Source organism: Photinus pyralis, unplaced genomic scaffold, assembly GCF_008802855.1.
Source record: "Photinus pyralis isolate 1611_PpyrPB1 unplaced genomic scaffold, Ppyr1.3 Ppyr1.4_LG8, whole genome shotgun sequence".
NCBI classification, from domain to species: Eukaryota; Metazoa; Arthropoda; class Insecta; order Coleoptera; family Lampyridae; genus Photinus; species Photinus pyralis.
Window position 1 is genome coordinate 3692022 of NW_022170819.1, and position 16714 is coordinate 3708735.

The following is a 16714-nucleotide window of genomic DNA, read 5'->3' on the forward strand; positions in this document are numbered from 1 at the left end:
ATAAAAGTATTTGAGGTGCACGAGAAGTACACACTTCCAAAGGACGTGACTTTATTAAATAAAATCGAATTTTCTAAAAAATTACGTGGTTGAAAAACCACGAGGAGTATTTTTGGCTCGCGAATTTTTAGGGTTCCTAGTGACCCTTTGAATCATAATCGATCATTGAAATAAAAGTATTTGAGGCCCACTAGAAGTTACACACTTCGAAAGGACGTGACTTTATTAAATAAAATCGAATTTTCTTAAAAAATTACGTGGTTGAAAAACCACGAGGAGTATTTTTGGCTCGCGAATTTTTAGGGTTCCTAGTGACCCTTTGAATCATAATCGATCATGAAAATTATAACATTTGAGGCGCACTAGAAGTTTCACACTTCCAAAGGACGTGACTTTATTAAATAAAATCGAATTTTCTTAAAAAATTACGTGCTTGAAAAACCACGAGGAGTATTTTTGGCTCGCGAATTTTTAGGATTCCTAGTGACCCTTTGAATCATAATCGATCATGAAAATTATAATATTTGAGGCGCACTAGAAGTTACACACTTCCAAAGACGTGACTTTATTAAATAAAATCGAATTTTCTTAAAAAATTACGTTGTTGAAAAACCACGAGGAGTATTTTTGGCTCGCGAATTTTTAGGGTTCCTAGTGACCCTTTGAATTATAAACGTTCATGAAAATTATAATATTTGAGGCCCACTTGAAGTTACGCACTTCCAAAGGACGTGACTTTATTAAATAAAATCGAATTTTCTTAAAAAATTACGTGGTTGAAAAACCACGAGGAGTATTTTTGGCTCGCGAATTTTTAGGGTTCCTAGTGACCCTTTGAATCATAATCGATCATGAAAATTATAATATTTGAGGCGCACTAAAAGGTACACACTTCCAAAGGAGGTGACTTTATTAAATGAATTCGAATTTTCTTAAAAAATTACGTGGTTGAAAAACCACGAGGAGTATTTTTGGCTCGCGAATTTTTAGGGTTCCTAGTGACCCTTTGAATCATAATCGATCATGAAAATTATAATATTTGAGGCGCACTAGAAGTTTACACACTTCCAAAGGACGTGACTTTATTAAATAAAATCGAATTTTCTTAAAAAATTACGTGGTTGAAAAACCACGAGGAGTATTTTTGGCTCGCGAATTTTTAGGGTTCCTAGTGACCCTTTGAATCATAATCGATCATGAAAATTATAATATTTGAGGCGCACTAGAAGTTACACACTTCCAAAGGACGTGACTTTATTAAATAAAATCGAATTTTCTTAAAAAATTACGTGGTTGAAAAACCACGAGGAGTATTTTTGGCTCGCGAATTTTTAGGGTTCCTAGTGACCCTTTGAATCATAATCGATCATGAAAATTATAATATTTGAGGCGCACTAGAAGTTACACACTTCCAAAGGACGTGACTTTATTAAATAAAATCGAATTTTCTTAAAAAATTACGTGGTTGAAAAACCACGAGGAGTATTTTTGGCTCGCGAATTTTTAGGGTTCCTAGTGACCCTTTGAATCATAATCGATCATGAAAATTATAATATTTGAGGCGCACTAGAAGTACACACTTCCAAAGGACGTGACTTTATTAAATAAAATCGAATTTTCTTAAAAAATTACGTGGTTGAAAAACCACGAGGAGTATTTTTGGCTCGGGAATTTTTAGGGTTCCTAGTGACCCTTTGAATCATAATCGATCATTGAAATAAAAGTATTTGAGGCCCACTAGAAGTTACACACTTCGAAAGGACGTGACTTTATTAAATAAAATCGAATTTTCTTAAAAAATTACGTGGTTGAAAAACTACGAGGAGTATTTTTGGCTCGCGAATTTTTAGGATTCCTAGTGACCCTTTGAATCATAATCGATCATGAAAATTATAATATTTGAGGCGCACTAGAAGTTACACACTTCCAAAGACGTGACTTTATTAAATAAAATCGAATTTTCTTAAAAAATTACGTTGTTGAAAAACCACGAGGAGTATTTTTGGCTCGCGAATTTTTAGGGTTCCTAGTGACCCTTTGAATTATAAACGTTCATGAAAATTATAATATTTGAGGCCCACTTGAAGTTACGCACTTCCAAAGGACGTGACTTTATTAAATAAAATCGAATTTTCTTAAAAAATTACGTGGTTGAAAAACCACGAGGAGTATTTTTGGCTCGCGAATTTTTAGGGTTCCTAGTGACCCTTTGAATCATAATCGTTCATGAAAATTATAATATTTGAGGCCCACTTGAAGTTACGCACTTCCAAAGGACGTGACTTTATTAAATAAAATCGAATTTTCCTAAAAAATTACGTGGTTGAAAAACCACGAGAAGTATTTTTGTCATGCGCTTTATTAGGGTTCTTAGTTCACCATTTGATTCATAATCGATCATGGAAATGATGGAAATGGACTGTTTTCCCACAGGCTTGGGAAACGTAAGCTGGCATTTTTCAATTCGTGTGGGATGTTGGTTAACGACCCTGAATCTTTTAAAATTGGTAGTTGCCGAAAAACAGTAGCAAATGAATGATTAAATATGGCCGCCTGGGTCGATAATTCGCTATTTTGTAAGTCTTTCTTTACAATTCTCCTCATCGTAGAATTTATTAGGAAAAGCCAACATTTTAATTTTCACCCCGTAGACTTTCTCTGATAAACCTTTAAGATTAAATCAAAAATAGTAAAATCAAACAATAACACAAAATGCATACCTGAGTTCCATAAATGAAGAACTAGGTACCATACATGTTTATTACAACTTTCTCTGGGAATTTACTTCGGGATGTACTTTGGGCTAGCCAAAATAGGATGTCGTCATCCAAATTAATAAGAAAAAGTGTTTTCCCGAGAAGTTTTGGAGTATATGCCTGCCTTTTTTTGAGCCCAGAAAGAAAATTGGGACAATCGACCCGAAAAAAAAATTTTCTTATAGAATGTGGCCTGTAGAATCCATAATTTCAAACAGTTGCAAGATTGGACTACTAGTTCAAAAGTTATAGCCCTTTGAATTTTTTTCCGAAATTGGTTTCTAGTCTATAACTTTTGATTGAGAAGTCTGATCGAAAAAGTACGAATTGATTTGGATTCTACGCACCCAAATTAATAAGAAAAAGTGTTTTCCCGAGAAATTTTGGCGTAGTCGATTTTTGGTAAAAAAGGAAGGCTATACACTGCCTTTTTTTGAGCCCCGAAAAAAAAATTGTCTCAGATCGACCCGGGAAACCAATTTTCTTATAGAATGTGGCCTGTAGAATCCATAATTTCAAACAGTTCCAAGATTGGGCTACTAGTTCAAAAGTTACAGCCCTTTGAATTTTTTTTCGTAAAATTAAAAGCCGTTATCGGTCGGCATCCGTAAAGTATTAATGCAATAAAAACTTTTCCTTTACGCGATGCTTTGCGGCGAATTTGTGGGAAACTTTTACAATTTCACTAATGGCGCGCAAAAGTTTCCGTTAATTGCAATTAGGTACCCCGTTGCATAGCAAATGCAATATTTTACTTATACGTCGCGGCGAATCTACGACCACGTTTAATATACGTCCAGCTTTCAAATATCCGTAGCCATTACATTGATTATATGCTCGAAGCGCATATTGTAATTATCGGTACATTAGTTTCCATATTGACCCATATTTTCTTACTGTGCCGTGATGGAAATTGGCGGGTACAAAGGATTAATGGGGTGATGCCGAGTAATTTGTAATTAGAAGTCACACTTGCAATACTATTTCTGAGCACCTGGAGGTCCAAAAATGAGAAAAGTCTGGAAAAAGCTCCATGCATAATTAGAAGCTTTTAATCTTCAGTAATTGCAATTTTTGAGCAGTCTCCAAAAGATATATTTACTTTAGGTTTAATTGTGATTTGAAATCTTTACGTCATACCCTTCCTATGGTGTTTCATATTCGTGAGTACTACATCCTTTCATGTTTACTATAAAAAGTGAACTACAAGTGCCTAAGGGAAGAGAGTCCGACGACGACATTCTGCTCAGTTAAGCGTAAAGTAAAAGCATTGCAGATGGCAGCTTTGCCAAATATGTACTTGACAAACTAAGAAAATGCAAGTTTCCAAATTGAAAAGTTTTCCCACCGTTCCATTGAACTTCCCACATAGTCCTAGGAATGTTATCGCTCGCTTTCGAGCGCCGCCGCTTCTTTTAATTACACTCTAAAAAGTTTACAAAGAGCTTTTTAAATTTGCCCTGCTCGTACGTACTTTAATTATGCGAATTCAATATTGGAAGCGTCAGTAGAACGTTCATCACACACCGGCTGATTCTTTTGTAATGAATTATGGCCCCCGGCGCCGCTTGTACACGACAATCACTACCGCAAATAAATTAGCTCGATATTCCGTTACTCACGGACTCGTTAGTGAATGGAATTTAATTGCGTACTACATAATCGAAACGGTCCATATTTCTACATGAGACCTACTCAATAATGCTAGGGATTTTCAGTACTTTTTTGGTCAAATTCGTCCATTTTATAGCCTCCAAACACCACCTGAGAACAAACTGGCAGATTCTCTCCTCCAAAAGCTCCAGGAATACTCAAAGTCGTTCTTTTTTGTGCTCCGTGGACTAAATCAACATGGTTTGCCTTCCGTGTAGGGGACTACAGTGTCACTTTTTTTATTTAGGAGGGATGAAAACGCCATCTGGAGCTTTCCAGATATATTTTTGAATTTGTGAGTAAATCCTAGCTTCTTCTGCTGAGTTTTAAACGATCATTTCTGCGTCGTCATGTGATGAAGAGATTGAAAGTCACTTTTTTTCGACTTCCACTTCCTACCTCGACCGCGAATTTCATAATATATAATTCCCGGAAAGTGTTACATGAAATTATGCTATGCATTGTATTGCTCTTACTCGTTTTATAGTAGTTTTAGCCGATTGAAGAAGATAATTACTCAGTAACCTAAATTAAAGCAACCGTGTTTCAACCAAGGACAACTTAATTAATCGCGCCAGTATATTTCTTTTCCGTTACAACGAAGTAAGCTACTTAACGTCGTTAGTGAACAGAAGGGGATTGAACTTTTTGCGCGAAATTCATAATCATGAAAATGTTATAGTCATTTAGCATCATATTGTTGTTGTGCGAAGAAATATTGTCAAATAAAAACCGCCCCAACATGTTTGTATTTCTACTATGACATTTTTGAGGTACTATTATTTAACTTATGGAATATAAAAAGACAACATTCCTGTATGTTAACGGATTGGAAATCTAACGTGGTTTTTGCATTTTGTAAGCCTAGTTCCAATTTGAGAAATAATCGTAGGTTGCATGTAGGAAAATCTCAAAATATTGGGACATTTTTACCTTATTTCGTTTGTATTTTGTATGAACCTGTACTAAAGGGGAAAAAGTGGACGCTTATTTCCACCATGTGATAAAATCCAACTAGAGGTCACAAAACCCCACCCCACCAAACATGGACATCTGTAAGGAAACTTTCGGCAAACGTTTCCGGTCCATCCATATTTTATCAAAGGTCGATAATTTCGCTTGTCCCACCACTTGTGGCGCATTACTATTTTACGAAGAGCTCATTTACGTGGTACGTGAATATAAATTTTCCATTAGGATCGATAATGCCTTTTTTTTGTATATAAACAGGTCTCGTAAAGAATGTCCAATCGTTACAATATTACATAAACGAATGATCGTAATTCAGTTTGGACAGTATTATCGGTCAAGGTAATTTGTGGAGAGCATCAATTTTCATAATACGACGGGAACAAATTACACGTCTCCAGACCATTGATTCGTGCTTTCTTGCGCAAAAGTCGATTGTTTCGAAAATAAGGAAGGGGTTCTGCAATGGGCTTTTTAGAGCAATAGCTGTATTCGAGGAGAAAATCGTAAAAATTACAATTTATAAAAACGCCCCCTGTTGGTCACGTAATATTAAGCGATATTTCCAAGACTATCATAAGTGAATAAGAGAATCATTTTTAAAAACTGTACATTTCTGCGTTTAACGCAAACGAGCGGCCATTACCTCGCATTTAGGCCCGCGCATTTTAGTAAATCGCTCTATTTTTCAACGTTTTCTTTCAGAGTGGGAAGGAATTGGAAACCACAGAGAGAAAAATTGCTAGTCATTGTTTGTGGGCCTAGTTCCACCTGAAGAGATCAATCTAACGATTACGCCATTTTTCACTTACAAAGGTCTACGTTATGGTGGCTTCATTTTTCCGATTATAATCACTTTTTAATTCTAGTTCCTATCAACTAACAATTGTATAATTAAACCCGGCGATTTATGAACAGAAACAATGAATATGAAGCTCAAAATGGGGACACCAAAAAATGATAAAGAAATGGAAGACAATGTAGATGCAGTAAATAGTGAAAGAACAAAACGAAACTTTTATCTCACGGAGTACCACGAAATTAAAATATTACCTTTGAATTTTGGCAACGGCCTTCTGAATTCAAAAGGGCGCTCTCTGCCGATAATTGGCATTCAGATAAAACACAACAAGAGATATCAGTTATCGGAGTGGGTCTCGTACGTAGAGTGTATCGAAGTAATTCAAGATAATCGATAGATAATACTTGCAGTTAATAATTTCGATGTAGTTCAATATGACAGTATATGACGTAATGTTAATTGTTGCTTCGTTCTGCCTAATCGGACATTTTTCGTATCCTTTACTTTCCAAAGCAACTCGCCAACACTTCCCACAAACTATGGATTTAAATTAGTTACCGTCGTTTCTGCATAAATCCCCAAAACCAACCTTTTCCCCCTTTTCCTTACTTATTACGGACAATTCCATAACCAATTTTCTTTGATGATAACTAAACTCCTGTTCACCTTCTGTTCGTTTTCCTCTTTCAACATTCTTTTCACCTTCTTTTTCTCTGTTCTTATAGGATTTGTCTTCGATATTTAAAAGCTCAAATAGAATTAAAATTTTAGAAAAACTCTGGGAGCCTAAATACCCCCCAGTAGAAAGAAAGGGCTTCAATGTTCATTTCGTCGTAACACCTTAGTGTATCCCAGACCCCCAGGTGATATGGTTCTCCCCAACAACGTTCAGCTATAAAAATACTCACGAAAAATGATGATGGTAGGCTCCAAGGGTACTAAACACTTTGGTGGAAAATATAGAACCGAGAGTGTAATATCTCTCAGGGGAAAGAGAGGGACTTCTATGTTCATGCTCATTTCGTCATAAAACCTTTGTGTACTACGGGGTATTCCATACCCCCAGACCCCCCGGTGACATGTTTTCCCCCAAAGGGTTCAGTCACAAGGACCCTTTCCAAAAATGATGATAAATGGCAAGAAAAAATTTGGGGAAAAATATACAACCGGGCGGTCTGAGGTTATATGGGACCCCCCCCCCATTTTGTGTTCCCTTACCAAATATGATGTTAAAGGGCTGGGAGTACTGGGGGAACATAGGCCCGAGGGGTTTTTGGGTATGGAATACTTGTCAGGAGAAATAAAAAGGTTTAGTGTTGATTTCGTCATAAAATCTTCGTGTACTGGGGCAGAGCCCCGGTGATATGTGCTCCCCCAAAACGTTCCAAGCATAAGAACCCTTTCCAAAAATGATGTTAAGTGCTAAGGGTAATTCGACCATTGTCGTAAGTCTATGGTCAATGGACTTCCTTATCTTGGATACAGAGTTTAAAAAGTTTTCGTTTTGAGTATACTGGGTTTCTCCCAAATGTAATGAACCACGCGACTGTACAGCGGCCGGGGGGAGAGGGGCTCTAAGTTTTCAGCGACGCCTGAATCAGTTCTCAGCTCTCGGAGCGGTGGGGTGTCTTTTTTAGTGAACCTCCGCGCAGAGAGCCGGTAACAAGTGGCCGATGAGACCCGTTCTGGGCCGGACGATCGCCGAATGAAGGTTCGTTTTATGTCGGAATTAAAGTGTGCTGCGAGCGGTTTGAATTCTGTGAGGAGGGCCCAAATTTCTTTGACAACTTCATCACAGAGGATGAGGGTCCCACGCCAGTCGAAAAAATCTTTCAAATTCTACCAGAAATCACAAGATACTCTAATTTTCAGACTACACCCTGTAGTAAAAAACTCGAATCAATCCTAAAATTCCCCTCAAAACTAATTTCCACAATTATATTTTACTTTTTGATCGTATAATAACAAAGTCCGCCATGTTTTTTTTTTAATTTCGCTAATTGGTATTGTTATATTCACGAAGGCACAGAAGAAAAAGTTGCTTTTTCCCACTGAAATTCAGCTGACTTAGACCCCTATTTAAAAATGAGCTAAATTCTCGCTATCGTGTCGCTCCGCCATCTGGCGACCATAAAAAAAACAATGCTCTCTTAAACTGAAATACGTAGCTAGGACAAACTTAATTTCCAACACGGTTTAAAAATCTCACTATAAAAATTCCACCACACGTGACACCCATTGAAAATCAACCTTCTGAATTTGGAAAACCTATACATTTTCTATGATACAAACTACTGAAACCCAAAATTTCAAGAAACAAAGTTAGTTATAAAGGATTTTAGTGCATTCCTTCAGGTCGTTACATCTACAAGTAATAATCCCCATTTTCGTGTTCTTTCGTTGACACCAATCCGTGCTTTAATGAAAAAGGTTTTCTATCGACCGAAAGTTTATTTTTACATTTTTGATCTCATTTTTATTTTTACATTCGCGATCGCCAATAAACCCTTTGGGAAAACGAAAATTAAATGAGTAATAATCGTAGATTTCCACAACCGAAATGATACGTAGCGGAAAATCACTCGAATTTCTCAGTTTAATTTGGAAACTGCATTGCAACTACCCGGCGGCGTGCTGCCAAAAACTATTGCCTAGCCCGGGGCAATTACTTTTTTTAATTGATTATGCCATAAGAGCGTAAAAGCTGTTACTAAAATGACAGTTACAGAGGCCGATTACAACCAACAAGTATATGCTTTTATTATTGGAGCAATAGAATTTATTTTGGGTTACACGCTTTCGACGATAACGCTTTTATTAGTTTTGTACATGTAATTCAGTTTTAAATTTCCCTCAAACGAACGCCTAAAAATAGCGTGCCTATTTCCATGTCTTTTGATGAATCTAAACCGGCGCTAATGTAATTATGCAAATGTCGCAATTAATTTTCACGCAGAAGGTCTGGTTCCTTTACTTTTTTTATGATACTCTTCCGTTACGTTTTTCACATTGAATTTCACTGGCTTTTAAACTTTGTCTTCTCAATGGAAGACTTTAATACGTTTTCTTAAAGTCAATGCGTTCAAAAGAGCTAGTGACTTTTAATTCTCTCTTTAACAGTGGAAAACAGAACCCTTCTACAGTAGAAGGCCGCATAAAAGGTTTTACGGTTTCTGAAGGTTTCGTGGAAATTTTAAACAAACCTTTGTGAATATCAAAAGGTCCGTATTTACAAACAAAGCAGACCTACGAAATACCTTGATAGCTTTATGTGCGAGTTTAAATGTTGCAACTGCTTTAAAGACCAGTTATACGCGTTTTTCTTATAATATTATATTTATTATACCTGCAATATAATTTAAAAATAAAAGGAAATAATTAAGTGGACTGTTTATTCGTAACTCAATGATTACTATGGAAATGTCACTTCGCGTTTGCTTATAAAAATCAAAAAAGCCACCAATGGCTTGTTGCATAAGCAGAAGAAAATTTGCAGGTGTAACTAAATAACACTAATTAAGAAGACGAAATATGATATAAATGCCAGACATCTCAGCTCGAAAGGTTTCCGAAACCCATTAAGAAACAAAACCTCATAGGAAAGTAACAACGCAGGAATAAACACGTTTCTTGTACTGCAGTTGACCAATTTCAATCGTAGTAAATTCAAATCTAGTCTTTTGAAGTACCATATCCACTCTAATAAAAGATGCAGTAAAATTAAGATTCGCCCTTCTCTTTTGTCGGTTCATTCTCTATTTTCACACTTTTGTCGGCTTTTGCTGGCGAACAAAGAATCCATTTCTGGGAATAAACGAGTCTTATGAAATAAAGAGACTGCTGTCGCTCTAGAGCCATCCTCGACGATCAATGCGAACTTTAATGGAGACTGAAGATTGATGAGGGCGCGGTCGGAAGCTAAGTTCCACATTCAAATGAAAAATCACAACTTTTAGCACTCGATATAACCGCCGACGACTGTAACTCTTGGATAAATTAGAACGATTTCGTCAACGCAACTTGTTGATTTCGTGCTTCCGTTTTATTTCGACGATCTGACACAGCTTTAATGTACAAAATTTCCACTTGCGCTGATCGATACGCTCAATCAACCTCAAAGGAACGACAATGGAACAAAATGCTGGCGTTGCTGATAATAAGTACGTTACCATGCATCGCTGACTTCACCAAACGTCAGTTCCGCTGTGCTTCCCAACCGATAAATTGTCTCACTCGTTCGATTCAAACGTGCAACCCAGTTTTTTAGCGCGTCAAATATTTCAACTAATAGTTTTTGAGCGACATGATTGAAATGTTACACATAAAATGAATGAAAAATTGAAGGTGCAACAAATACTCGGAATACGGCTAACATAACAACATAGCCTGTTCAAAACATACAAACACCTCTGAATGCTAAACAAAAGTTTAATCTTACCAAAGGAATTGTATCATTGAAATTAAATGCAATTTTTCCCATCAATGAAGCAAAATAACCAAATTCTTTGTATGGATGTTATTAATATCCATAAATTCAATACAAACTTTGTGGTCGATTCCTTTAGGAATATTAAAATTATGTCAAACAATATTCCTTATGCACATTCCTTATAATTACTACTTTATACAAGTCAAAAAATGTAAAATAACTTAGTTATCTCGTTGGAAAACATCGCTCCCTTTAGAAATATGGAAACAGATCGCTTCCAAGCAAACCGGCTTCAATTTCGCGAATGTAATACTCAGAATATTCAACGATTATTTTGAGAAAAGTCTCTTTCACCTAACAGCCTCTGAAGAATTTTCGACGGACAAAAGCTCGGTCTAGCATTTCAGTACGGAAATCCAAATTACGGTAGAATCTTCTGCTCTACTGAGTGGCCTAATTTTGAAATTTCTGCAAGATTGCAGTGCAGGCGTAGAAAACGAATGTCCGATGTTAAAATGAGTTATTTTCACCCCTGTACAGTACATTCCGTCAACCTGCGTGTGACGATTGTTTGCCTGAACCTCGTTCTTCCACTGTTACTTCACCCCTAAGTCAGCCTTGAGCCCGAAATTCTGTCAACATTACGGGCAAATTAATTAGCGTTTGTTTTATCAGAGGGTGCTCGAGCAGAAGCTCTATTTCACTTATAATCCCCTCAATTGCTTGGACCTGTTAGAAAGTGAGCCGTTTCGAAATTAATCGACCTATTAATAACCCTTTAGATCCATTTTATCCTACGGTCGGTTTCTTTGGGGAATGCGGCCGATTAAAGCGGATTTGATGGGAAGACTCGTAAGGTAGACATAATAGTTCATTGTTGCAGGCTCTCTAAAATTTGTCTATCGTGGAAAGGACGGGGAAACGGCCAGCTACCCCCCCATCCATCATAGTGGCGTAGTTTATTAACTTTTAAAACTATTTCTTGCAAAGAACGGATCCATTCCGTCTATAATATGTCGCAACGGTATCATAAGTTGGATGGCGTCGGATAAAGTTGATCGCGATACTTTTTCGATTTCGGTTACACGAAGGAAGAGGGGGAGCTTTCGAAGTTAAAGTTCGAAACTAAAAGCTCCGCTTTTGAACTCATAATCTAAGTTTATTTTATTTTCGTCGGCGGCGCTGGAAGAAGTTTCTTATCTAAATACTCACCGTTTGGATCCTCGACCGTTAATTGCGCGTCCAACTCTTTGTCGTCGTAGGACGCTCCAAGTGTTCTCAGTATTGTCTTCACCTTCTCCTTTTCGATGCTGCCCCTTTTGTTGGAGTCGAACATTGTGAACGCCTTCTTCAACACTACAAGTTTCATTAATCAAATTTCGTCGATCTTAGTCCTTTCTTACTGTTCAATTGTTCCTGGTCCATCTCGGCCTGTCGACAAAGTTTAACATCAGTTCGGAAAGATTACATTCAAAAGAAAATTACGATAACTAAATTGCCTTGATTTAACCGTAATGCAGAAGTGTAATGTTTGCTTAATTTATGTTTATGTTTTGATTACATGAATGAAGCAGTCACGGAGGTGGCAAAAACTGTAATCAAATCAGTTACGATACCTAATTCCGTGATTGTCTTCGACATTTAACTGTAGGCTCTAAACCCCGAAACTAGGGACTAGTTACCTATTTTGGGGCAAGATTACGCTAATCAAAAACTTTTTAGAATCTATGTGTGATATATGAGTTGCGATTCGATGATTTTGTCCTTAGTTAAATACAAGGCCATGTAATTTTCCATCTTGCTCTTAACAAAAGGTTTTTATTGCACCACAGATGAGTCACATCCTGTGTATTTCCCCCTTTCTTAGAATCTGGGTATCTGATTACCAGTGCTTGATCACGTGCTAGTTTTCAAATTTAAGCAGGATCTTGTTTAGTTTTGGAGGGAATAGTCATTCTGGGAGCCATTTTTTTTAACGTTGCTGGGTTGACTTTATTTCCATGTTCTTGTAGTGTGAAGTTAGCGTAGAACCTGGGGGTGAAGTATACTATAACTCTGTATATCGAACATTTTGCATTTTAGAGGGTAGGTTAATAGAACGGAAAAAATTTCGTGGAAGAAAGTGAAGAACAAATGCAACAATCGATAGATACAATGGACTTTCGTCCCTCCTGCATCTCCTGGGGTTTACTGGGGAAGATTAATTGATAAAGGACCTCGCCGAGAGGATATTAGGAAGCCTGGGCAACGTTGCTATGACCATAAATGACCGACCTCTCACACTGGTCACAGAAGATAACGGCGATCTACATTTTTTGAGACCTCTATGTTCATTTAGGGCCCTTAAAATAGGAATAACAATAAAAGATCATTTATTACAATGCCTCAAAATTTTAACGATCAAGGAGCTTCTAGCACTGGAGATCTTGGAGTTATTACGGAGCTAGCCCCGGAAAAAAGTGTTTAAAAACTCAGCAAAGGATAAAATATGCTCAGAATAGTCCACCTTTCTAAGGTTAGTCGCATGTTTAACAAACACCCTGTATAATATATATAAAACGATTTTTTTAAAGAATTTGCAACATTGATGTCAAAATTTAAACTCAATCGGCTTTAAATTTTCGTATATTTCAATGACCATGCTTATAGTTATCATTTATACCCCCTGCGAGGGGTGCAACTTTTTTAGGGTTCATATAATATTGTTTTAGAATAATTTTTTAAGGGTGCACAAGCACAAGCAATCGGTGTCAAATTCAAACTCAAATTCGTTTTGAAACTTCGTATAACTTTTATTGAAAATGGTTTTATATACCCCGCAAAGGGTGCTCTTTTTTCAAGGATTACGCATTCTTGCTTTAAACTGATTATTTTTCTAAAGACTCCAGCCTAAATCCATTGATTAAAAAGTCTAACCCTAATCCGTTTTAGGTTTCGTAAATTTTAATGAGGCCGCTTCCATGGTTAGCATTTAGACCTCGCGAGGGATGGGGATGTTTTTAAAGTTCGCATAATATTTTATTAGAATGATTATTAACGAGCTGCTAAAAGCGAGTTCACGATTTGGTCCGTCCGTCCGTCTGTGTACGTGATAACTCGAGAACGGTTTCGAATTTTCCGAAATTCCGAATTCTTTCTTCAGTAATAGGTAGTCAATAGTGAAGGGACTAACTGATTAAATTTTGGTCGTTGGGTATGTCTGTTCGTCCGTCAGTTTAGATGATAACTCGCGAATAGTTTCGAATTTTGCAATTCGGTTGTCAGGATTTTCTCTAAGATTCTATACAAAACAGTGTTAGAAAGTTAAATTAAGTTTTTTGAGTTTTTCGCAAAAACACTTAAAAGTAGAATTTTTTGTCAATGATAGAAATTTACATTTCAATTATTTTTATTATATGAACAATGTAAAAAAAAATTATTTTTATTATATGAACAATGTGCACTATTAAATTGTTTACATTGAAGTAAACAACGTGACAGTATCATATCACCTTATGCGCATACCTGGATCTACATATATTTGATAGAGGGGAAATTCAAATTACAATTGAGGGTTCTGACTTTTTTCTGGTCATATAATTATCATAGTGATATTTTTTACAGACAAGTATTGTTCTTCGTGTAACATATAGTGGACATAGGTTTTTTTAATTGCTTCTGGGGTCAAGATTGCGGTGATAGAGTAAAAATTCAATCTTTTTTTAATGGGGACTGATCATGAGGCAAACTTTTACAGTGCAAACTGCCGACGTGCAGGTTTTGAATTGATTGGGGTCTGTAACAGCCGTTTAGGATTGGTAGTGAAAAAGACACTAACCAAATAAAAAATTCTGTCATTTGTGGGTGTGGGAAACAACTGAAGTCATTAAAGAGGGGGTTATTCAAAAAAAAAAGTGAAGTCGTTCACCAATCGAGGAGAGATCGCTAGATTTCAATTAAAAGGGAATTTAGATTTTTGGTGTGAAAAAATTTGAACTAGAGCAGTTCGGGAAATGTAAAGTATTACCTTTACTATTATTAGCGTGATTTAGTATCGTTTTTTTACAGAAAACCTTCACGTTAAGTATAACGTTTCTGATACATTACAGAGTTGAATAAATTCCAAGTTTACTTTATATTATATTATTTCATACATGATTTAGGTATAGTGAGAAAGAGAAAAACAAGCTCTCAAATGAAGTATCAAAATATAGTAAATACTTCCGTAGATAGTCCGATGCAAGATATCTACAGTGTGGTCCATTAAGTATGCATTTTTGTAATTAGTTGCCGCATCAAAAGTTATATTAAATTTCATACTGCTTCTGATCCGCAATAGTGCTTTATCTACCCTCTTCTGACACTACATTTTTGAGATATTCAGACTAAGGTTTTCACATCTCCGTCTCCTCTAGACCTTCCAACCGCCCTTTGAGAGTACCTTATCCTTTTGAAGATACATTCACTGAACGTGTTAACATCACTAGTAGATGATTTTCCTTCTGTGAATACTCTCCTCCCACACACCGTTTTCGAGATAGTCGCTCTTAAAGTTTTGAAGTCATCAATAGAAATACTTCTTCCAGACGTCCCAATCGCAACCGTTCACGGTAAGGGGTCTAGGAGGAGCACTGTGGTTCGTAAAAGTTAATTCCTTTTGTTGAGATCATTCATTAGAGTACCATGAAGGATGAAACCGGTTACCCCACCCCAATTTTGCTAAAGAGTAAGGAAGGCGGACGGTAGTCAGTACAAAACGGTTTTTTTCATTGAGAGCATTAATTAGTCACTCGCTGATCTCGAACATGAGTCGCGGAGGAAAATAATTCCTTTCGATGAGACTTTTCATCATAATACCATGAATACCATGAATCCGAAAGGTGTAAAGAACTCAATCAATCTAAAAAATCACAAGAAGTTTAGGAATCACTGCTAATGGGTCTTTCCTTATCGAATGGTTCGAGAAATCTAAGGAAATGAATTAATCTCAAGAGTGTGAGTTATTAACCAATAATCGAAAATTGGAAAAACCTGAAGTCTGAAGACTGGGATAAAGAAATCGAGAAAATCTGGAAAGTCAAAGGTGTGAAAAATCGGAAGCAATGTGAAGAATATCAAAGCTATGAAGAATCTGAATGGTTTTATTACAGGGAAGAATCCGAAAAAATGACAATTTCAAAGAAATAAAAGGATTTGATGTAAGCAAAGTTTTTTTTAATTTCTTCTATCGATTACAATAAATAGCATATACATTTGCTTTAAGTACCAAAGTTTCCAAACCGTATTAGAAAAATCTAACAGACGGACGGATCGACAAATAACTATACAAAACTGTAAAAAAAAATGTGATGGTCTCAATACCGATTTTTATGAAGTTTTGTTTCGTTGGGAGTGCGAGGTGGGCAGCCGCCGATACCGAGCGTATGTCCCATATAAAGAAAACGTGAATCCCCAAGTTCGCGGGGTCTGCTAGTATACTTATATAAATTTCGATTTGTCACAAGTCAATATGTAAACCTCCTCGAGGAACGTTAAGGAAATCTGAAGAAAGTGAAGTATCAGGGATGTAATAGATTTGAAAAATGAGAAAACAGAATCCCAAAATTTCAAAGAATCCGAGATCTAAAGAAGAGAAAAATAGCGCCCGCGAATAAATCAAAGAATCCGGCGCATAAAAGTGCGAAGAGTCTAAAGAACTTCAATGGTCTCAATTTTTCTTTAGAAATCGGCTTTTCTTGTCACGAATTTTCTTTCGTACGTCATTCTTTGAGGTAAATATTTTGACTAGGGCGGTTTTAGAGATCGGGGATTCGCATTTTCCACAATGTGCACAACTAATTTTTATAGTTAAACATCAAAGAATGCAGGTGAGAGGTGGACTTTCTGTCCGTCCGTCCGTCTGTGTATATGATAACTCGCAAACCGTTTTGAATTTTCCAATTCTCTCCCAAATTCTGTTTTCAGGTAGACAATGGCCAGAGGACTAACTGATTAAATTTCGATCATTTGAACTTTTTGTCCGTCCGTCTGTGTACATGATAACTCGAGAACGGTTTCGAATTTGCTAATTTTGTTTCTTTGTAATAGGTAGATAATGACCAAGGGACTAACTGATTAAATTTTGGT

The 16714-nt window shown here is 36.6% G+C and overlaps 2 protein-coding genes across 7 annotated transcripts in view; one reads left to right on the forward strand and one right to left on the reverse strand.

Moving 5' to 3' along the window:
* Nucleotides 1–16714, forward strand: part of LOC116178093 (neo-calmodulin-like) — a 97620-nt gene that overhangs the window by 60571 nt on the left and 20335 nt on the right. Inside the window, exon 1 of one of the 5 annotated variants that reach the window (XM_031497410.1) lies at nt 15709–15786. The exons of the other annotated variants lie outside the window; for them this stretch is intronic. Coding sequence (XP_031353270.1) covers nt 15724–15786 — 63 coding nt within the window. The 5' untranslated portion in view covers nt 15709–15723. Of the gene's footprint in view, nt 1–15708; nt 15787–16714 lie in introns of those variants that run through there. 5 annotated transcript variants of the gene reach the window in all.
* Nucleotides 1–16714, reverse strand: part of LOC116178095 (troponin C-like) — a 36194-nt gene that overhangs the window by 7271 nt on the left and 12209 nt on the right. For both annotated transcript variants that reach the window (XM_031497415.1, XM_031497414.1), the window contains exons 2-3: nt 12013–12040; nt 11822–11965 (exon numbers count right to left, since the gene is read on the reverse strand). In XM_031497415.1, coding sequence (XP_031353275.1) covers nt 11822–11965; nt 12013–12034 — 166 coding nt within the window. In that variant the 5' untranslated portion in view covers nt 12035–12040. The remainder of the gene's footprint in view (nt 1–11821; nt 11966–12012; nt 12041–16714) is intronic.